The 14,701-nt window shown below is 43.8% G+C and overlaps 1 protein-coding gene across 1 annotated transcript in view; it reads left to right on the top strand.

Annotated features, from left to right (window-relative positions):
* mtus1a (microtubule associated tumor suppressor 1a) overlaps positions 1-14,701 on the top strand; it is a gene marked incomplete at its 5' end in the record, with an annotated part of 78,112 nt that overhangs the window by 42,866 nt on the left and 20,545 nt on the right. Inside the window, 2 exons of the mRNA XM_084332071.1 lie at positions 3,437-3,666; positions 12,684-12,750. Coding sequence (XP_084188197.1) covers positions 3,437-3,666; positions 12,684-12,750 — 297 coding nt within the window. The remainder of the gene's footprint in view (positions 1-3,436; positions 3,667-12,683; positions 12,751-14,701) is intronic.

The following is a 14,701-nucleotide window of genomic DNA, read 5'->3' as shown; positions in this document are numbered from 1 at the left end:
CCCTAGTTACAAGTCTCTTTATGTAGAATGAGAATGTTGGAACAGGAGTGCTGATTTGACAGTTTAATTATGTAGTACTATGTTAGTATGTTCATGTGAGCCAACCATTTATCCTAGATCAGTGCTCCTACCCTGATAATCCTTTTTAATACAGACCCTGTTTGGCTCTTTTGGCTTTTTCTAGCTTGGAATGTTGTTATGCTCCCAGCAGCATTGTGCTGTTCTGACCAGGTCTCCGTCCAGAGGATGGTCTACTCAGTAATTCTAGTCTGTCTGTCTCTCTCTCTCTCTCTCTCGCTCTCACACACCCATGTGCACACACCCACGTGCTGCAGAGACTCTGCCTTGCTTTATTTCCTTTCAATCTTTATTGGTAACTGCATGGCCTTGATTGTTGGACCACCTTCCTTTTCTTTAAAGTTGCTGTTCACATGTTGTTCATGGCCTGTAAGTAGTCGCAGAAGTCCAGCCCGAGCGTTGGGGACATGAGGTTGTCTCAGGAAACTTAAAGGGGCACTTCACCAAAAAAAACAATGCAGTTATTTTGCACATAATCTCACACGCATCCAAAAACTCTAAACTGTTTTGCACACATTCAGTTTTGACAATTATTGAGAGTAAATTAGTTTGAATATGGTCACCAGTGATGTCATTGGGGACATTGAATCCCTGTATTGTGTTAATTACAGTGCCATGAAATGATGTAGATCATCAACAATAGCAACGCCATGTCTTATAGTTAAGCATTACATCACGTGCAGGAGTGGTTTGTGAACAATAAACCATGCCTAGGGGTGGTCGTTAGACCCCCCTAGGCATGGTTTATTGTTCACAAATCACGACTGCAAGTGGTGTAAAGCTTTTATACAACTGCCACATTCATCCAACCTTATTTCTATACAATAAACACACATTAATCGAAGATTTATTGAAAAAACCATCCGCCAGAAAAAGTAGTTCCCACAACTACAAAAAAGACAATTTGCCTCCATGTGGAAGCAGATCGGAAGTGCATCCAACCAACTAACACATCCAACTGTGTATTATTGGAATGATTGAGAGAAGTTGCCTAATGTGGAAGCAGCTTGAAGTGCATCCAACCAACTAACACATCCAACTGTGTATTATTGGAATGATTGATTGAAAATTTTATTACCAGATGCAGAATGGGTACAATACAGTACGGCTCAATACACACAATTGTTAAGGGAATGCAGACCTACTTTCCATAGAACTTCATTCTTAGATGCTTCTATAGAAAGTAGGTAAAACAAATTAAAAAGTTTTCTTTGCCCTATAGGAAAAAAACGTTTTCTTCGCCCTATTTTTTTATTTATTTTTTTTAAACCTACTGTAGAGGGCCTAAACTTAACCAGTTGGAAACCAAGCGTACAGTAATAAAATTAGCAATCAATCAACTCAATAGGCCATGCTCACTTAGAACAGCGCAGCACCCAGCTCTCTCTCAGTCTGACCCGCGTTGCAGACAGGAGTGTGTGTGTGTGGGGGGGGGTGTGGCGGTGGGTGGAGACTAGAGCTAGCGCTGACGGTCAGAGAGGAGGAAAAAGAAATTGAGAAAAAAATTTAAATTAATCAATCAATCAAATCGCGATTTTTCTTTTGTTACACAATTATTCAAGACCCATCAACGACTAAGACATTCGCTGTGACAGAATCGCTTGATATTTAGTCGTTTAGTTGCTATCAACATATCCATTTGTAAAGATTATTGTCCACCTTCTTGTGATCCGGCGGATTGATGTGATGTGATTCGGTTGTGGGCGGGTCCTGGGCCAGCAAGCGTGGACTGATCGCAATACATACGTGTAAATGGACTGTTTCAGCCAATCAGAATCGAGAAATTTGCATGCCGTTGTATAAGGACTGCTACAGTACCTTATCATTTCATTGAGCTGTAATTAACACAACACAAGGATTTAATGTACCCGATGACGTCATTGGTGGCCATATTCAAACCAATTTACACTCCATAACTTAATTCATGTGTGCAAAGTTTTTGGACGTGTGTGATATTATGTGCAAAATAAGTCGGCAATGTAACTTTTTCATCTTTTCATAAATTCACCAAACAATTTTATGTTTCTACCTGCCCAACTCGATTAACCCTTTCACTGCCGCACTACCAAACGGTTAACCCTTTCACTGTGACAACACAGAAGGTTAACCCTTTTCACTGCCACACGACAAAGGGTTAACCCTTTCTCTACTACACTACAGAAGGTTACCCGTCTGTAGTGTGATAGTAAAGGGTTAACCTTCTGTAGTGTGGTAGTGAAAGGGTTAATAGAAAACAGTCTGGTTGTTTACCTGCCAGTGTCTGGTAGACAAATGTAACCAGCCATGGACATGTGGTTAGTGGCTGGTGGTCATTTTCTAACATGTGTGTGGTGGTGGGGTGATGTCCTCCTTGGTGAGTCTAAATTTAACCAGGAGTATTTTGATCGGGTACTATTTTGATCCAATACTATAAAAATATATATATATTAAAAAAAAAATGGGGGTTGATGGGAATCGGATACATGCAGTCTGCACAAGGACAACAGGGCAGTTTAGCATCACGGTGTATTTTCAAAGTGTCTTGCGTGACGTTTGTAGAGTTCTTTTTCATCTATGTACTACCTTGTTTGTTGTCGCTCATTAGTTTTAACCAGCTGTCACCCTGAATTCTGTACAGCAAGCAGCCTAAATGCCGGTGTTGTGTGAATGAAGCATCCCCCTCCCGAAGGCCACTGGTGCTATATTTCCACCATTAAGCCTGGCATTCCTGTTATGTCTAAGCCTGTCTTCACTGTCCCCATTACATAACCCCCGCTGCGTCGTCCCCCGACAGACCAAGCAGTGCTTCCCCAACATGTCAGCCACCGGTGTCCAGTATCGGTGATAAGTCCTGGTAAACACACTCTTCCCCACGGCGTTCTGTTGCCTTAAGCCTGTAGCTTTGCTCCCTCTCCACCCCGCGGCGTCTCTGGCAGAGCTAAAGCGTCGTTCATTAGCAGGCTCGATGTGGTTATTATGTGGGGGTGTTGCATTTATAAAGCTGATGTAAAATCAGAGCCACTGGGGCACGGCCTTGCTAAAACAAGCGGGCACCGGCCACCGCAGTGTCCGCAGAGTAGGAGATTGAATCAGGAGATGGGAGAGGTAATCTCATTTGGGGGCTCCATTTTGTATGTAAGCTGCTAGTGGAGTGTGGCCTGATTGCTTTGTGAGTCATCGGTGTGGTTGGACTGTGGTGGGCTCTCGGCACAGTCACCCCGGACCAGACGCTGGACTCGTCCCGTCCGTGTCCTGGCTAAAGCGGGTGGTGGCGGCTGGGGTGGTGCGTTACTCTTGCAGCTCTTCCAAACCACAGGGATCATGGAGGGAGGAATAATGATGCTGAACGTCGTAACAACACTGAATACTTCTCTTACAGTGGACAAGACCAAACCTAAGGCCAGCGCACGCAGCCATCCCGCCCAACCGCCGTTGATTAATGGGGAAGCGTGCCGGCTACCTGCGAGCGGCAGGGCAACTAGCACAAACAGCTACCGGACGCAGTGTGAGAGACAGGACCAGAGCATCCAGGAGCTCGGGAGCCTCCTGGATGCCACTAACGGCAAGCTTGAGGCCATCACTGTGGTCCTTCGGCATGCCCAGGCTCAGGTAAGAATCCTGTTCTGAACCCTCGTTTAACTAGGCAGACTCCTGTTCTGAACCCCTATTTAACTAGGCAGACTGACTTGACCTTTATTTAACTAGGCAGACCTCTGTTCTGAACCCCTATTTAACTAGGCAGACTGACTTGACCTTTATTTAACTAGGCAGACCTCTGTTCTCAACCCCTATTTAACTAGGCAGACTGACTTTAACTCGACAAACATAACTGTAACTGAGGGGTACAATTCCCTGACTGTATTGAATAAGTATGGTATCATTAAACCACTACTGAGTTATGTACATTACTACTGGCCATACAGTACACATGTATATGAGATGAACACCCCCACAATAACACGGCTTCACAAGAAATACTGTTTAGAAGAATATTTATTAGCAGCACGAAGATTATCTTACATTACTTATCAAGATTGAGAGTTGCGCTTGTAAGGCGAAGAATGTGCATGAATAGGTCAAGAGCGTAAGTCCATGAGCATATTACGCAGGAGATAATTAATACCACCTGTATCATAAGAATTATATATGGTACACTAGGTCCGCTGGAGATACTAAAAGGGTCCCTCCGGTTGTAGGCCAGCAGGGGGGAGGATTTGTTGGTAGCGAAAGTCTGGGTCAACGAGGAATAAGGAGACTCCAGGTACAGGAGACAATGCAATAATCCCTTGATCCGTAGACAAACAACAGCTATTCTCCGGTATGCAGTGCCGCATGGAGGAAAGCTAGCCAGCCTCAGGGGTCCTAGAGGCGGGCTCGACGGTGCTCCTCACAGGGTAAATCCCACACAGCAGTGGGTGTAGACGATTCTCCGCTCCAACAGCTACAGGACCAAAGCAAATATAATCCAGCCGAAAAGGGCTCGGTAGTCGTCGGGTAGGTTATCCAGTGTACATATCCACACGGTTCTCGCCTAGGGCTCCTCGGATGACGGCACCAGGTTAGGCCGCCCAGCCTGGATAAGCACACTAGCTTGGTACGATGAAATGTTGGTAATGCTGGTCACTGTAGAACGGTAGCCGCACGATACACTACATAATAGACTATTACTTAATAATAGAATAGGTCGAACTCGACGATACAGCGTTAAACTCTGACACTTCAGCTATCAATTCGCACGCGGTCTCAAGGCTCTATTTTGGGGCAAAACGGGCCCACTTCACAGCACGTTGTATCGTGGTGTGAGGCTTCAACTTATTGGGGTAACATACTGCTGTATTCACCTGCGCCGTATTTATACGTAAGGTGAACAATCTAGTACCAGCCTTATTTCTGTCTCGTATTCTTGCGCAGAACCGGGCATGTTCAGGCATGTCTTAGCGGTGACTTTGAACTAGACATTGGGGGGTATGGCCGTGGCGCCTAGGGGATCGCTTCCAATAGGAGAACGAGTATTATGGTCTGTCCTGTACCAGGTAAAGGGATATTCTGTGTATATGTACAAAGAATATACAAGGGATATCAAACGATATACAAATATTATACATGGGATCTCAGGCAATAAATATATATATTCGGTTTAATCTGACCCTTTGTAACAGTAACCCTTATTTAATTACGCAGACTGACTTAACTACATGTAGGCAGACTGACAAAGAACATGTTGTTATTGACCGCAACAACATTGGGGGTGTAATGGTGTAAAAAATAAAATAAAAAATGTAATCAGCAATCAGGCCTTTTTTAAACTTCTGGTGGCGTAATCTTTCATAGACTTCCAGCGGAGAGTGGGGTGATCTGAGAAGTCCAGTGTATTGATTGATGTGTTTGTTTTGAGTGTATTGATATGGAAGTTTCTAGTTGTGTTTTGTTTTTGAGTGTATTGATATGGAAGTTTCTAGTTGTGTTTGTTTTTGAGTGTATTGATATGGAAGTTTCTAGTTGTGTTTGTTTTAGAGTGTATTGATATGGATGTTGCAATTAGTTATTTGTTTTGATGGCCGTCTGATATTGATGGACTCCCAGGAACACCCTGAGGGATTATCCTCCCCACAGCATCATGTCAGTGACTCTCCTCTCACCCCACCCAAACCACCACCAGCCCAGTATTTGTTTTCTCTTCATGCATGTCTGTCGAAAGTTAAAATGAGATAAGCCTAATGTATTGCTAAATGTCACTGCGATGTTGCTTGCAGCTCTGAATACTTGTTTTACCCATATACCAGTAAGATCACCATGGGTACTGTGGAATAATATATTGATTCCCAGTACCTGTCATAGTGTCCTCGTTGTTCCATTATTCACTGTCTATGGAGCTGCGACAGGATGTGTCCCTTGTCATCACTAGAATCATACGTCTCTGGTGTACAGCTTAAGGGTTAACTTGTTCATATTTACAAACCGAGCTGTACAGTAGTATAGAAATAACATGAACATTCTATTTTAGGTAGATCTTCCCTTTTTTTAATTACCATTATTACCCCAATACAGGATTGGTATTAGATTTCAGCTGCCATTTTGGAATCCTAATGAAGCTGTATGTTGGTTACTGGGAGGAGCTTGTACACTGGTCCTATCTCTGTCAGACTTGGCCTGATACGTTGGCGCTGGGGTGGACTCGATGTCTACCAGGCCGTTCCCCCAGAGGCTGATGGGAACTCACCATCATTCTTCTGAAATGCCTCCTCCTGGCCCTTATCTCACGAGGCTGCCACTAAGGCTCCAGACCCAGTTCCTGACAAACACCAGACACCCTCTCCAATGTGCATTGATGAGTGTGAGAAGTTCCCTGCTATATGCACATGTAGGGCATACAATATGCACGGGATACAGTAGTGCAGTATTCACAGTAAAGTATCCACAATACACAGTAGCGCAGTATACAGTATGTGAGTGTGAGAACATCCCTCCTACCGTATATGTAATGGGATCCCTGCTATATGTACATACTAATAAGATACCTTATGCACATGTAAGAAGATACCTGCTATATGCACATGTAAGAAGATACCTTATGCACATGTAAGAAGATACCTGCTATATGCACATGTAATAGGATCCCTGCTACAGTATATGCTAGGGCTGACCTCGACTAAGGATTTTTATAGTCGACTTTGATTGGCAGAAATTTGTCGACTACGGCTCCTTTCTATCGATTATTCGACTAATTGGGGTCAGCCCTAGTATATGCACATGTAAGAAGATCCCTGCTATATGCACATGTGAGAAGATCCCTGCTATATGCACATGTGAGAAGATCCCTGCTATATGCACATGTGAGTGAATGGGATTTTTTTTTTTAATTTAAAATGGACACCACAGCTACAGTACATTGGACCAGCCACAGTGGACAGACCAGATGCGTTGTTTTGCGTGTTTATGTAAGAAGATCCCTTCTACAGTATGCACATGTAAGAAGATCCCTGCCATATGCACATATACTGTAGAACTCTATGTTCCTTTTGGATTCACTACAGGATGACACGCCCCACTCGGCCACCTCATGCATACACACTATGAGAGAGTGGTCTCTAAGCTTATAGTAAATAATGACCCTGCCTGTGCCCAGCTTACTATGAGCCAGTAGTATATATGTACATAGTAACGGGCACTGTAGGAATTCTCACCTGCTTCAGGAACTAAAGACTGTTTTTACACTAAGTTATTCTCAAGCCATCCAGTAGGAGTTGGGAGTATCGGCTCCATTCTGAAAAAGATTAATTCTCTGCTTAATACTCTTGTGGTGTTTTATATGTTTCCCCCTTGACCTTCTTGGGAACCATTACCTGTTGTACTGTATCTTGATTGCACATTCCATGGATTCAGACATTGGAAAGCAATCACTAACTGGTTTTGGAATAGGTCAGTTCAGAGAGAGTTGACTGATGGATAGCAGTCATATCACAACAGAAGGATGGAACATGGATGCTCTAAATCCCGGCCAGGGCAATATGACACCCACTTTTCGCAGGACTCATTACATTCACACACACGGTGTGATATCAGTCCAGTCACTAATAGTTTAGGCATATCCTTCTGTTGTGGAGGAAGGATTGTTATAGTTCTTCTGTTTACATTTAGTCATTTAGCTTTTTATCTAAAGTGACTTACAAATTGTGAACAAGTCAGCAGGAGGGGTGCAGCTCTGGCAGTTATGGGTAAGTGGTATTGTTTGTCAAACAATGTTGAACTTGAGTGCTAAACTCTTGAGTGCATAGTAGTATAGACATGTTAACATAGTAGGTAGTAGTATAGGGATAGTAGCATAGTACACAGTAGATGGTAGTTTAGATATATTAACGTAGTAGTATAGGATAGTAGCATAGTAGATAGTACTATAGACACATTAACATAGTAGGTATAGTACACAGTAAATAGTAGTATAGGGATAGTAGCAAAGTACATAATGGTGAAAGACCAAGAAGGTTTTTTGTTAAGGAATGGTTGTGAAAGCCCTGTTTTGGTGAACAGGTTGTGAAAGTTCTTCTGTTTTGGTGGACGGGTTGTTTAAGTTCTTGTTTTGGTGGACTGGGTGTAAAAGTCCTTCTGTTTTGGTGGAGGGGTTGTGAAAGTCATTTTTATTTTTGTGGACGGGTTGTAAAAGTCCTTCTGTTTTGGTGGAAGGGTTGTGAAGCCAGAAGACGTTTCTTCCCCCTCTGTGATGCTAAAGTCTCCGCCCCTTCATCCTCCAGCACAGTGACAACAACCAACCACTCTGAAAACATGCTCTTGTTTAAAGCCCCAATCCATGATCCAAATCAAAAGGAAGCCATGGCGCACAGAAATTTATAGGAATGGGAACACATTTTCGAGTTGATTGACTGAACTCTTAATTCAAGGACTAATGTTAGAAAACGGGTATAAATATAATTACAAATATGATTTATAATTTTTAGAATGACATTTGCTGTATTTTGTGACTGGTTTGTTTATCTTTGTAATGTTTGTAAACACTGGAGTAAGTGGAGGCGTAGAAAGTTTATAAAAATCACAGATCCACTTTTTGTGATGCATGAAATGATGTTGTGGATGCATGTGTAGCTCAGTCGGCACTGTGTCCAGAACTGGAATCTAGTATCCACCCACAACACCAAGAATAGGAGGCTGGACGTTGCCATCGCGGTGTGAGAATGTCCCAGCCGTTGCCTTGATATGATTAGAGAGAGAGAGCAGTGTTTCTTATCACCTGTTTAGATGAGCCTGTCAACACTGGACACGGATTGCCATATATTCTCTAGAAGCAGAGAAAGTTTCAATTGCAGGGTTGAGATATAGTCGTGTTTATTAGCTGTGACCAGTAGCTCTATATCTCACTTGGTTGGTCGGTCCACAAAAGTGTCCCTACCCACTAGCAGTCACAGTTTTCACCTTAGGAGGCAGGAATTTAGCATGGATGCTGTGTGTGTGTGCACGCTATTACAAAGTCTCACTTGTTTGTATATAGACCATTATCATAGTTGTGTGTCTCTCAGAAGGCTTCACAGGCTGAACACGAACCCTAACCCTCACATGAAGATCACAATGAAACATCCCTCATGATGACAACTCTCACACATACAATGCATCTTTATCCAGTGTATACATTAAGACCTTCACCCAGATGATCAGAATGATTCATTTACCATATTCCCTCTTTGCTCTCTGGTTCCTTTTTTTAATAATATGCATTTAACATTTCCTGACTATTGGAACCTGATAATTTACTGCCCATCAAACCTACCATGGAGAGTTATTCTACATCTTACACAAGCTCATCTTTAAGTACATTATGCTTTCTTTGCATGAGGCTGGATATACTGCACAATTACATGGGGGGGTTTGCCATAGAGCTGGGCGATTAATCTAATTTTAATTACGATTTTGACTTCCCACGATCATGAAAACAAGATCATTGAGAGAAAACGGTTGTCGGGTGCCGTGTTGCTCTCATTTTGTGTTGTAAATGCAGCACACCCTTCCTTCACAACGGTGCACTACCCCCCTCCCCCCAAGCCCAAACAGTTGAGTTAAGAGGGAGCCACAGCACGTTTCTCAGTTTTTTTTTTAAATGTGTTTGGTAACTTGTAGAAGATGACAGCCTTTGGTCGAGAAGAAAGGCAAGACAAATTCAGTCGTTCTCGAAACACGGGAGTCGGGACTTGGAACAAGCTAAAATGCTGTGCAAGATGTGTTACACGGTCGTGGTAGCCCCTTTCGGTTCTGTGATGCACGGCAACAGGGTTGGACGAGTGAATACACCATCCCTTATACCTTCATAGAAAAACCCACAATTAACTCTATCTTGCTCTTTATCAAAACGCTCGTCGTACAAGTATCGCAGAGAAATGTCAAGTTACTCACAGTTGCACTAGGATTTTGGACAGACAAACGCTAGGGTTTGAAAGCTAGTTGTTGCTAATAAACATTAAAAAAAAATATTATAAACTGGTCATCACTGCTTTATTTCCAGCTTTCGGTGCCTGATGCGCATGCGCTGTGATCGCTGTATATTTATTTGTGATCACAGCGCATGTGCATCAGGCACCCAAAGCAGTGTTGGTCAGTTTATAAAAATTATTAAAAAGAATTATTAGCAACACCGAGCTTTGAAACCCTCGTGCAACTGTGAGTACCTTTGAAATTTCTCTGCGATACTTGTACAACGAGCGTTTTGATAGAGAAAAGCTAGACTGAGTTAATTGTGGGATTTTTCTATGAAGGTATAATGGACTGTGTATTCACTCAACCCTGCTGGTGTGCATCACAGACCCGAAAGGGGCTACGGTCGTGGCTGCACCACCAAGTGCACCACCAGTGTTTAAAGTTGAATATTTAAAACATCGTAATCCAGCTCAACATATAAAGTTGATGCCAGTTATACAACCCAGCACAGGATCTCTTCCAGGCAGACGATGGTGTCTGGTGTCTGAGAGGTGGCGAAAGCGTTGCCCGGAATCACCATAGTGCTTGTCCCGCCTACTTTTAAGATTCGATTGATCAGGCAGGTGATGGAAGTCTATACAGTCATCTTACTGTTGGCTCAGTGACAAATTACAATGCAGTATTTTCATCCTCCGGTGTGAGGCTCAGCTTTCCCCTGAGTGAATACAGATGACGTCTGATAAGATCATTAGCCTGTCCGTGCCGCCTCCTCTAAATGACAGTAATGCCGGGGTCTGTGCTGGCTCACCAGTACAAACACCCTGCTTCACACACAATCCGAATCATGTCATAACACTGAGTCATTTCAAATACACGGATTATACTAATGAATAGGGGTGGGGGGGAAATCGATACAGCTATATATTGCAATATTTTATATATATATATTTTTTCTTGTTATATATATTGTATATATATATTTAAGATATATACTTTGCATAAATAGAATCATTAGTATAATCCCTCTATTTTAAATGACTGTTATAACAGGGTTATTGTACAGTGTGGTTATTAGTGGGCATTACTGTCATTTACATGATTGGAATGAGGTGAACAGACCGAAAACGTTATCTTATTGGATAAAACAAATTATGTATATATTTCTTTTATTGCAGATGTTTACAACGTTTTCCATTGGGGTAAACTGTAATAAATCTCAATATCGTGATATTACAATATCATGATAATATCGTATCACGGGTGATTCCCACCCCTACCAATGAAGCCTTTACTAAAGCAGTGCAGCAGAATGTAAGCCTGTCCAACCAAGCGGAGCATGATTTAGTGTGTTTTGGAGGATGGGTGTTGGGGGGGGATGGTGCCGGGTGGTAATAAAGCCTCTCCTGGGAAGGTCACCGCACGGAGTGGAAGTCCTGCTCTAATGTCACCCAGCCCTGTACTCCTGCACATTGGATTTTATCTCCCGTTTGTTTCCACGGCTGCTTCAAGTCTTAAAGTGACCTCTGTTCAACGGTGAGGAGGCCCCACCCTCTGCGCACTGCAGCCTGCCCCTCTTTCAGAGAGAATACGGTAGAGCACTCGACACAGTCACCGGGAGCCAATGGAGCGGCTTTTTCAGTCCTGCCTCAGATGTAGTCAGAGCACAGTCTCGGAGGGGGTGCGCGGACAGAGGTGGTGCATCCACCTGGGGCTGCTGTGTGCGTGTGTGTGTCCTGGCATACCAGGCCTCCATAGCTAGGGGGAGACTCCAGCACCTGAGCCCCCGGGCTGAGGCTGGACCATGGGCTGTTCGGGCAGCAGAGTGTGCCTTGGTGCTCCCTGCGCTGGAGAGAGGGTAACCGGCTTCTCCATTGTTCTTCTCTGCAGTGAGGAATATATCCTGGCCGGGGCAAAGAAGGGTCAGAGTAGCAATTCATCTTGAGTGTTGTTACTGCTAATGGATTAGTGAAGTGGTCTTTTGGCTTTTCGTCTGTTTGGCTTCACTATCTGTGTGTAGCTTCTGTTGCAGCATTGTACAGACTGTGTATTGTGCAGGCTATGCCATGGATGTGGAGGACTGTTTGTCTGTGGTGTATATATTGATCTGTTGTGCTTGTGGAGTTGGGTATGAGACGGAGGCGGTAGAGACTGTTTTGGGAGAATCTCTGTCGGTTTTGGGAGGCAAGAACACTGCAGCTGCAGGGCTGGCTGGCTCCTCTCCACTGCAAAACCAACTTAGACAGAGGCAGAAGGGGAAGTACAGAGAAAGGATCTTAAAAGAAGGGAAGGTAGCATGTGCGTTTCAAACTAGAGTTGATCTGCTTAGTTTTAATGTTGTTGTTTTTTTGTCTTCCTCTCTTGCCATCAGTGGGGATTTCTCTTGTAAACAATGCTTTGACAAGTGTATGAGATGGTATTTTTCAGAATTCCAACAATGTCGTGTTCATGATGCCTCACGGGGGACGGGGAGGTGACTGGAGGGAGTTTCCATTCTGAGAGTTGTCGTTCATCAGTGTTTCCCTTTCTTAAGAATGAATAACATTGAAATTCCATTTGAATCATGATGTTGTTAAAACCCAAGCCTGTTGCTGCAAGAGAACAAAGTCCTAAAAATACCAACGTCTTATCAAGTTAGTTTTTTATTTGTCACGTGTGCATCACCATGACTGTGTGTATGACTGAACATGTATGTTTGTGTGTTTCCTCAGCGTGATGATGCCACAAGGCAGTGCAGGAAGCTGTCCCAGGAGCTGGTGAACCTGCGAGGAGAGCTGGGTAAGTCACCTCAAGCCACTCACCTTAATACCGTGTTGTTGACACTAGCTATCACCAAAGCTCACACTACTACCCAGATAGATGGGACCTGCTCTCAGACCCACTCTCTGCTGTTTGCCTTGCCCCCTAATTGCCCACTTGGCAAAGGGTTCAGTGACTCAGTCCATCTGCAAGAACCACTAAACACACTAGTAGCCACACAGACTGCTGAGCTCTAGTGTGATTTGAGTTAATCCTTTAGATTGAAGGAGGGAGGGTTTGAAGGTAATATTTTGACTGTCAAAGAGGTGTTCACTACTATCACTACTACTACTACTACTACTACTACCACTACTACTACTACTACTACTACTACAATTACAAAAATACATCACCAGTCTCCCGGTCTGCTACCTCCTCTACTAAGGATTACAGTACATGCCCATCTGCAGAGGGGTGTGTGTATGTGTTTTAGTTGTATGGGTCTCTCTGTGGAATAGTGGTGTCAGCCCAAACCACCTGAGGCTTTTGTGAGGGCTCCCGAGACAATGACACACCCTATATACCCCTCAAATACACTCTCGCTGAATAGTCATGCATGCATGGATAGGTGCATATATACACACACATTCGCACACACACACCAGAACTCTTTACCACACACGGAATGGCTTTGGAGCAGCCTCAATCTCTAATCTCACTGAGGCAGTGGTGGGGTGGCTCCACCCCTAGCCCATGTTTATGGCCAAACGCACCTCAGCCTTGGGACTTACACATGACTTGTCTTTACCACTGAACTCCACATTCTTTAGCACATTCTTCAAGCTAAGGAGGACAGTTTAAGACCCAACAACAGTTTTAAGACCCACAGAGACCTCCGATGAAGATTGGTACAAGAGGTGGGGACGTCCAGAAGGCGAACAGTGTGTTCTTCCGAGCCCATGTGAGCTTGTTCCCCCAATGATGTCACGCCATCCACCGCAGCTAATTATAGTCTCTGCATCGTCTGTTTGGACCACAGCCAATTATTGTGATATACAACCCCTGATATTATTACTACTCCTCACAGTGTAGATTCCAGATGCGTTAAGAGGTTCTGCCTCCAGGAGCAGGATCCGGTACACATCCAAAACCACCTCACACCATCTCCCTGGCTAGAAGCCAAAACACAACTACCCTTTTCACATGCGATATAGGTTGAGCTTTCCATCCCCAAATCAGCCACGGCATCTTCTGGTGTGATGGATTTGGGCTGGGAAATGTGACCGTATCCCCCTGTTACACATGGCTGAGGAATGCAGAGCTCCATTCCGCCTGATGGATGGTCTCTTATGTTAGTCTAGTTTGGCCTCCGTTACCGGGTCTGCTTTTGTTTTTAGGCTAGATACAGTAGGTGAGTCTGCAGCTGCACACACGGTCCAAGTGCAGGCTTTCCTTGGATGTAAACGGAAGGATTATGCAGTCAGTGAAGACATCTACATGCCCGGCTGCAAGTGGAGGGATTGTCCCGCCAGCCTGCCTGAGAAGCAGTCAACACTGTTGGATTAACTTAATGTGTGGAAAATTACAATCCTTTTTGAAGTTTCAAACGGATCGGTGCTACTATGGGTATGGGGTCCATGGCACTCGATTTAAAGAGGTTCTTTGTGATTTCATGTGAAAAACACCATTTTACAGATTTGTGTTTATGACCATTCGTTTCTTTTGTCGGGTAGGACAGTCTAGAAGAAACGGCTCCTCGTTTCTGATGGTCCTCCATCGCTGCATCATGGTCAGGAACGATCTAGTCTTTGACCAGATGCTAAATTGAAGGGCTAGGCTTTGTTTTTACGACGCGTAGTCTGCATTATTTATCACGCTCTGAGCAGTGGATATTTGAGAACTTTGTGTGAGAATATTCATATTTGATAACTGCTGGATTCAGTATCTTAATGCCCATCCCTGCCCGGTTCTAAATGAAGAGCTACCTGTA

Source organism: Notolepis coatsorum (assembly GCF_963971535.1).
Source record: "Notolepis coatsorum genome assembly, chromosome: 16".
NCBI classification, from domain to species: domain Eukaryota; kingdom Metazoa; phylum Chordata; class Actinopteri; order Aulopiformes; family Paralepididae; genus Notolepis; species Notolepis coatsorum.
The sequence above is the reverse complement of the archived record's forward strand: the minus strand, read 5'-3'. Positions and strand labels throughout refer to the sequence as shown.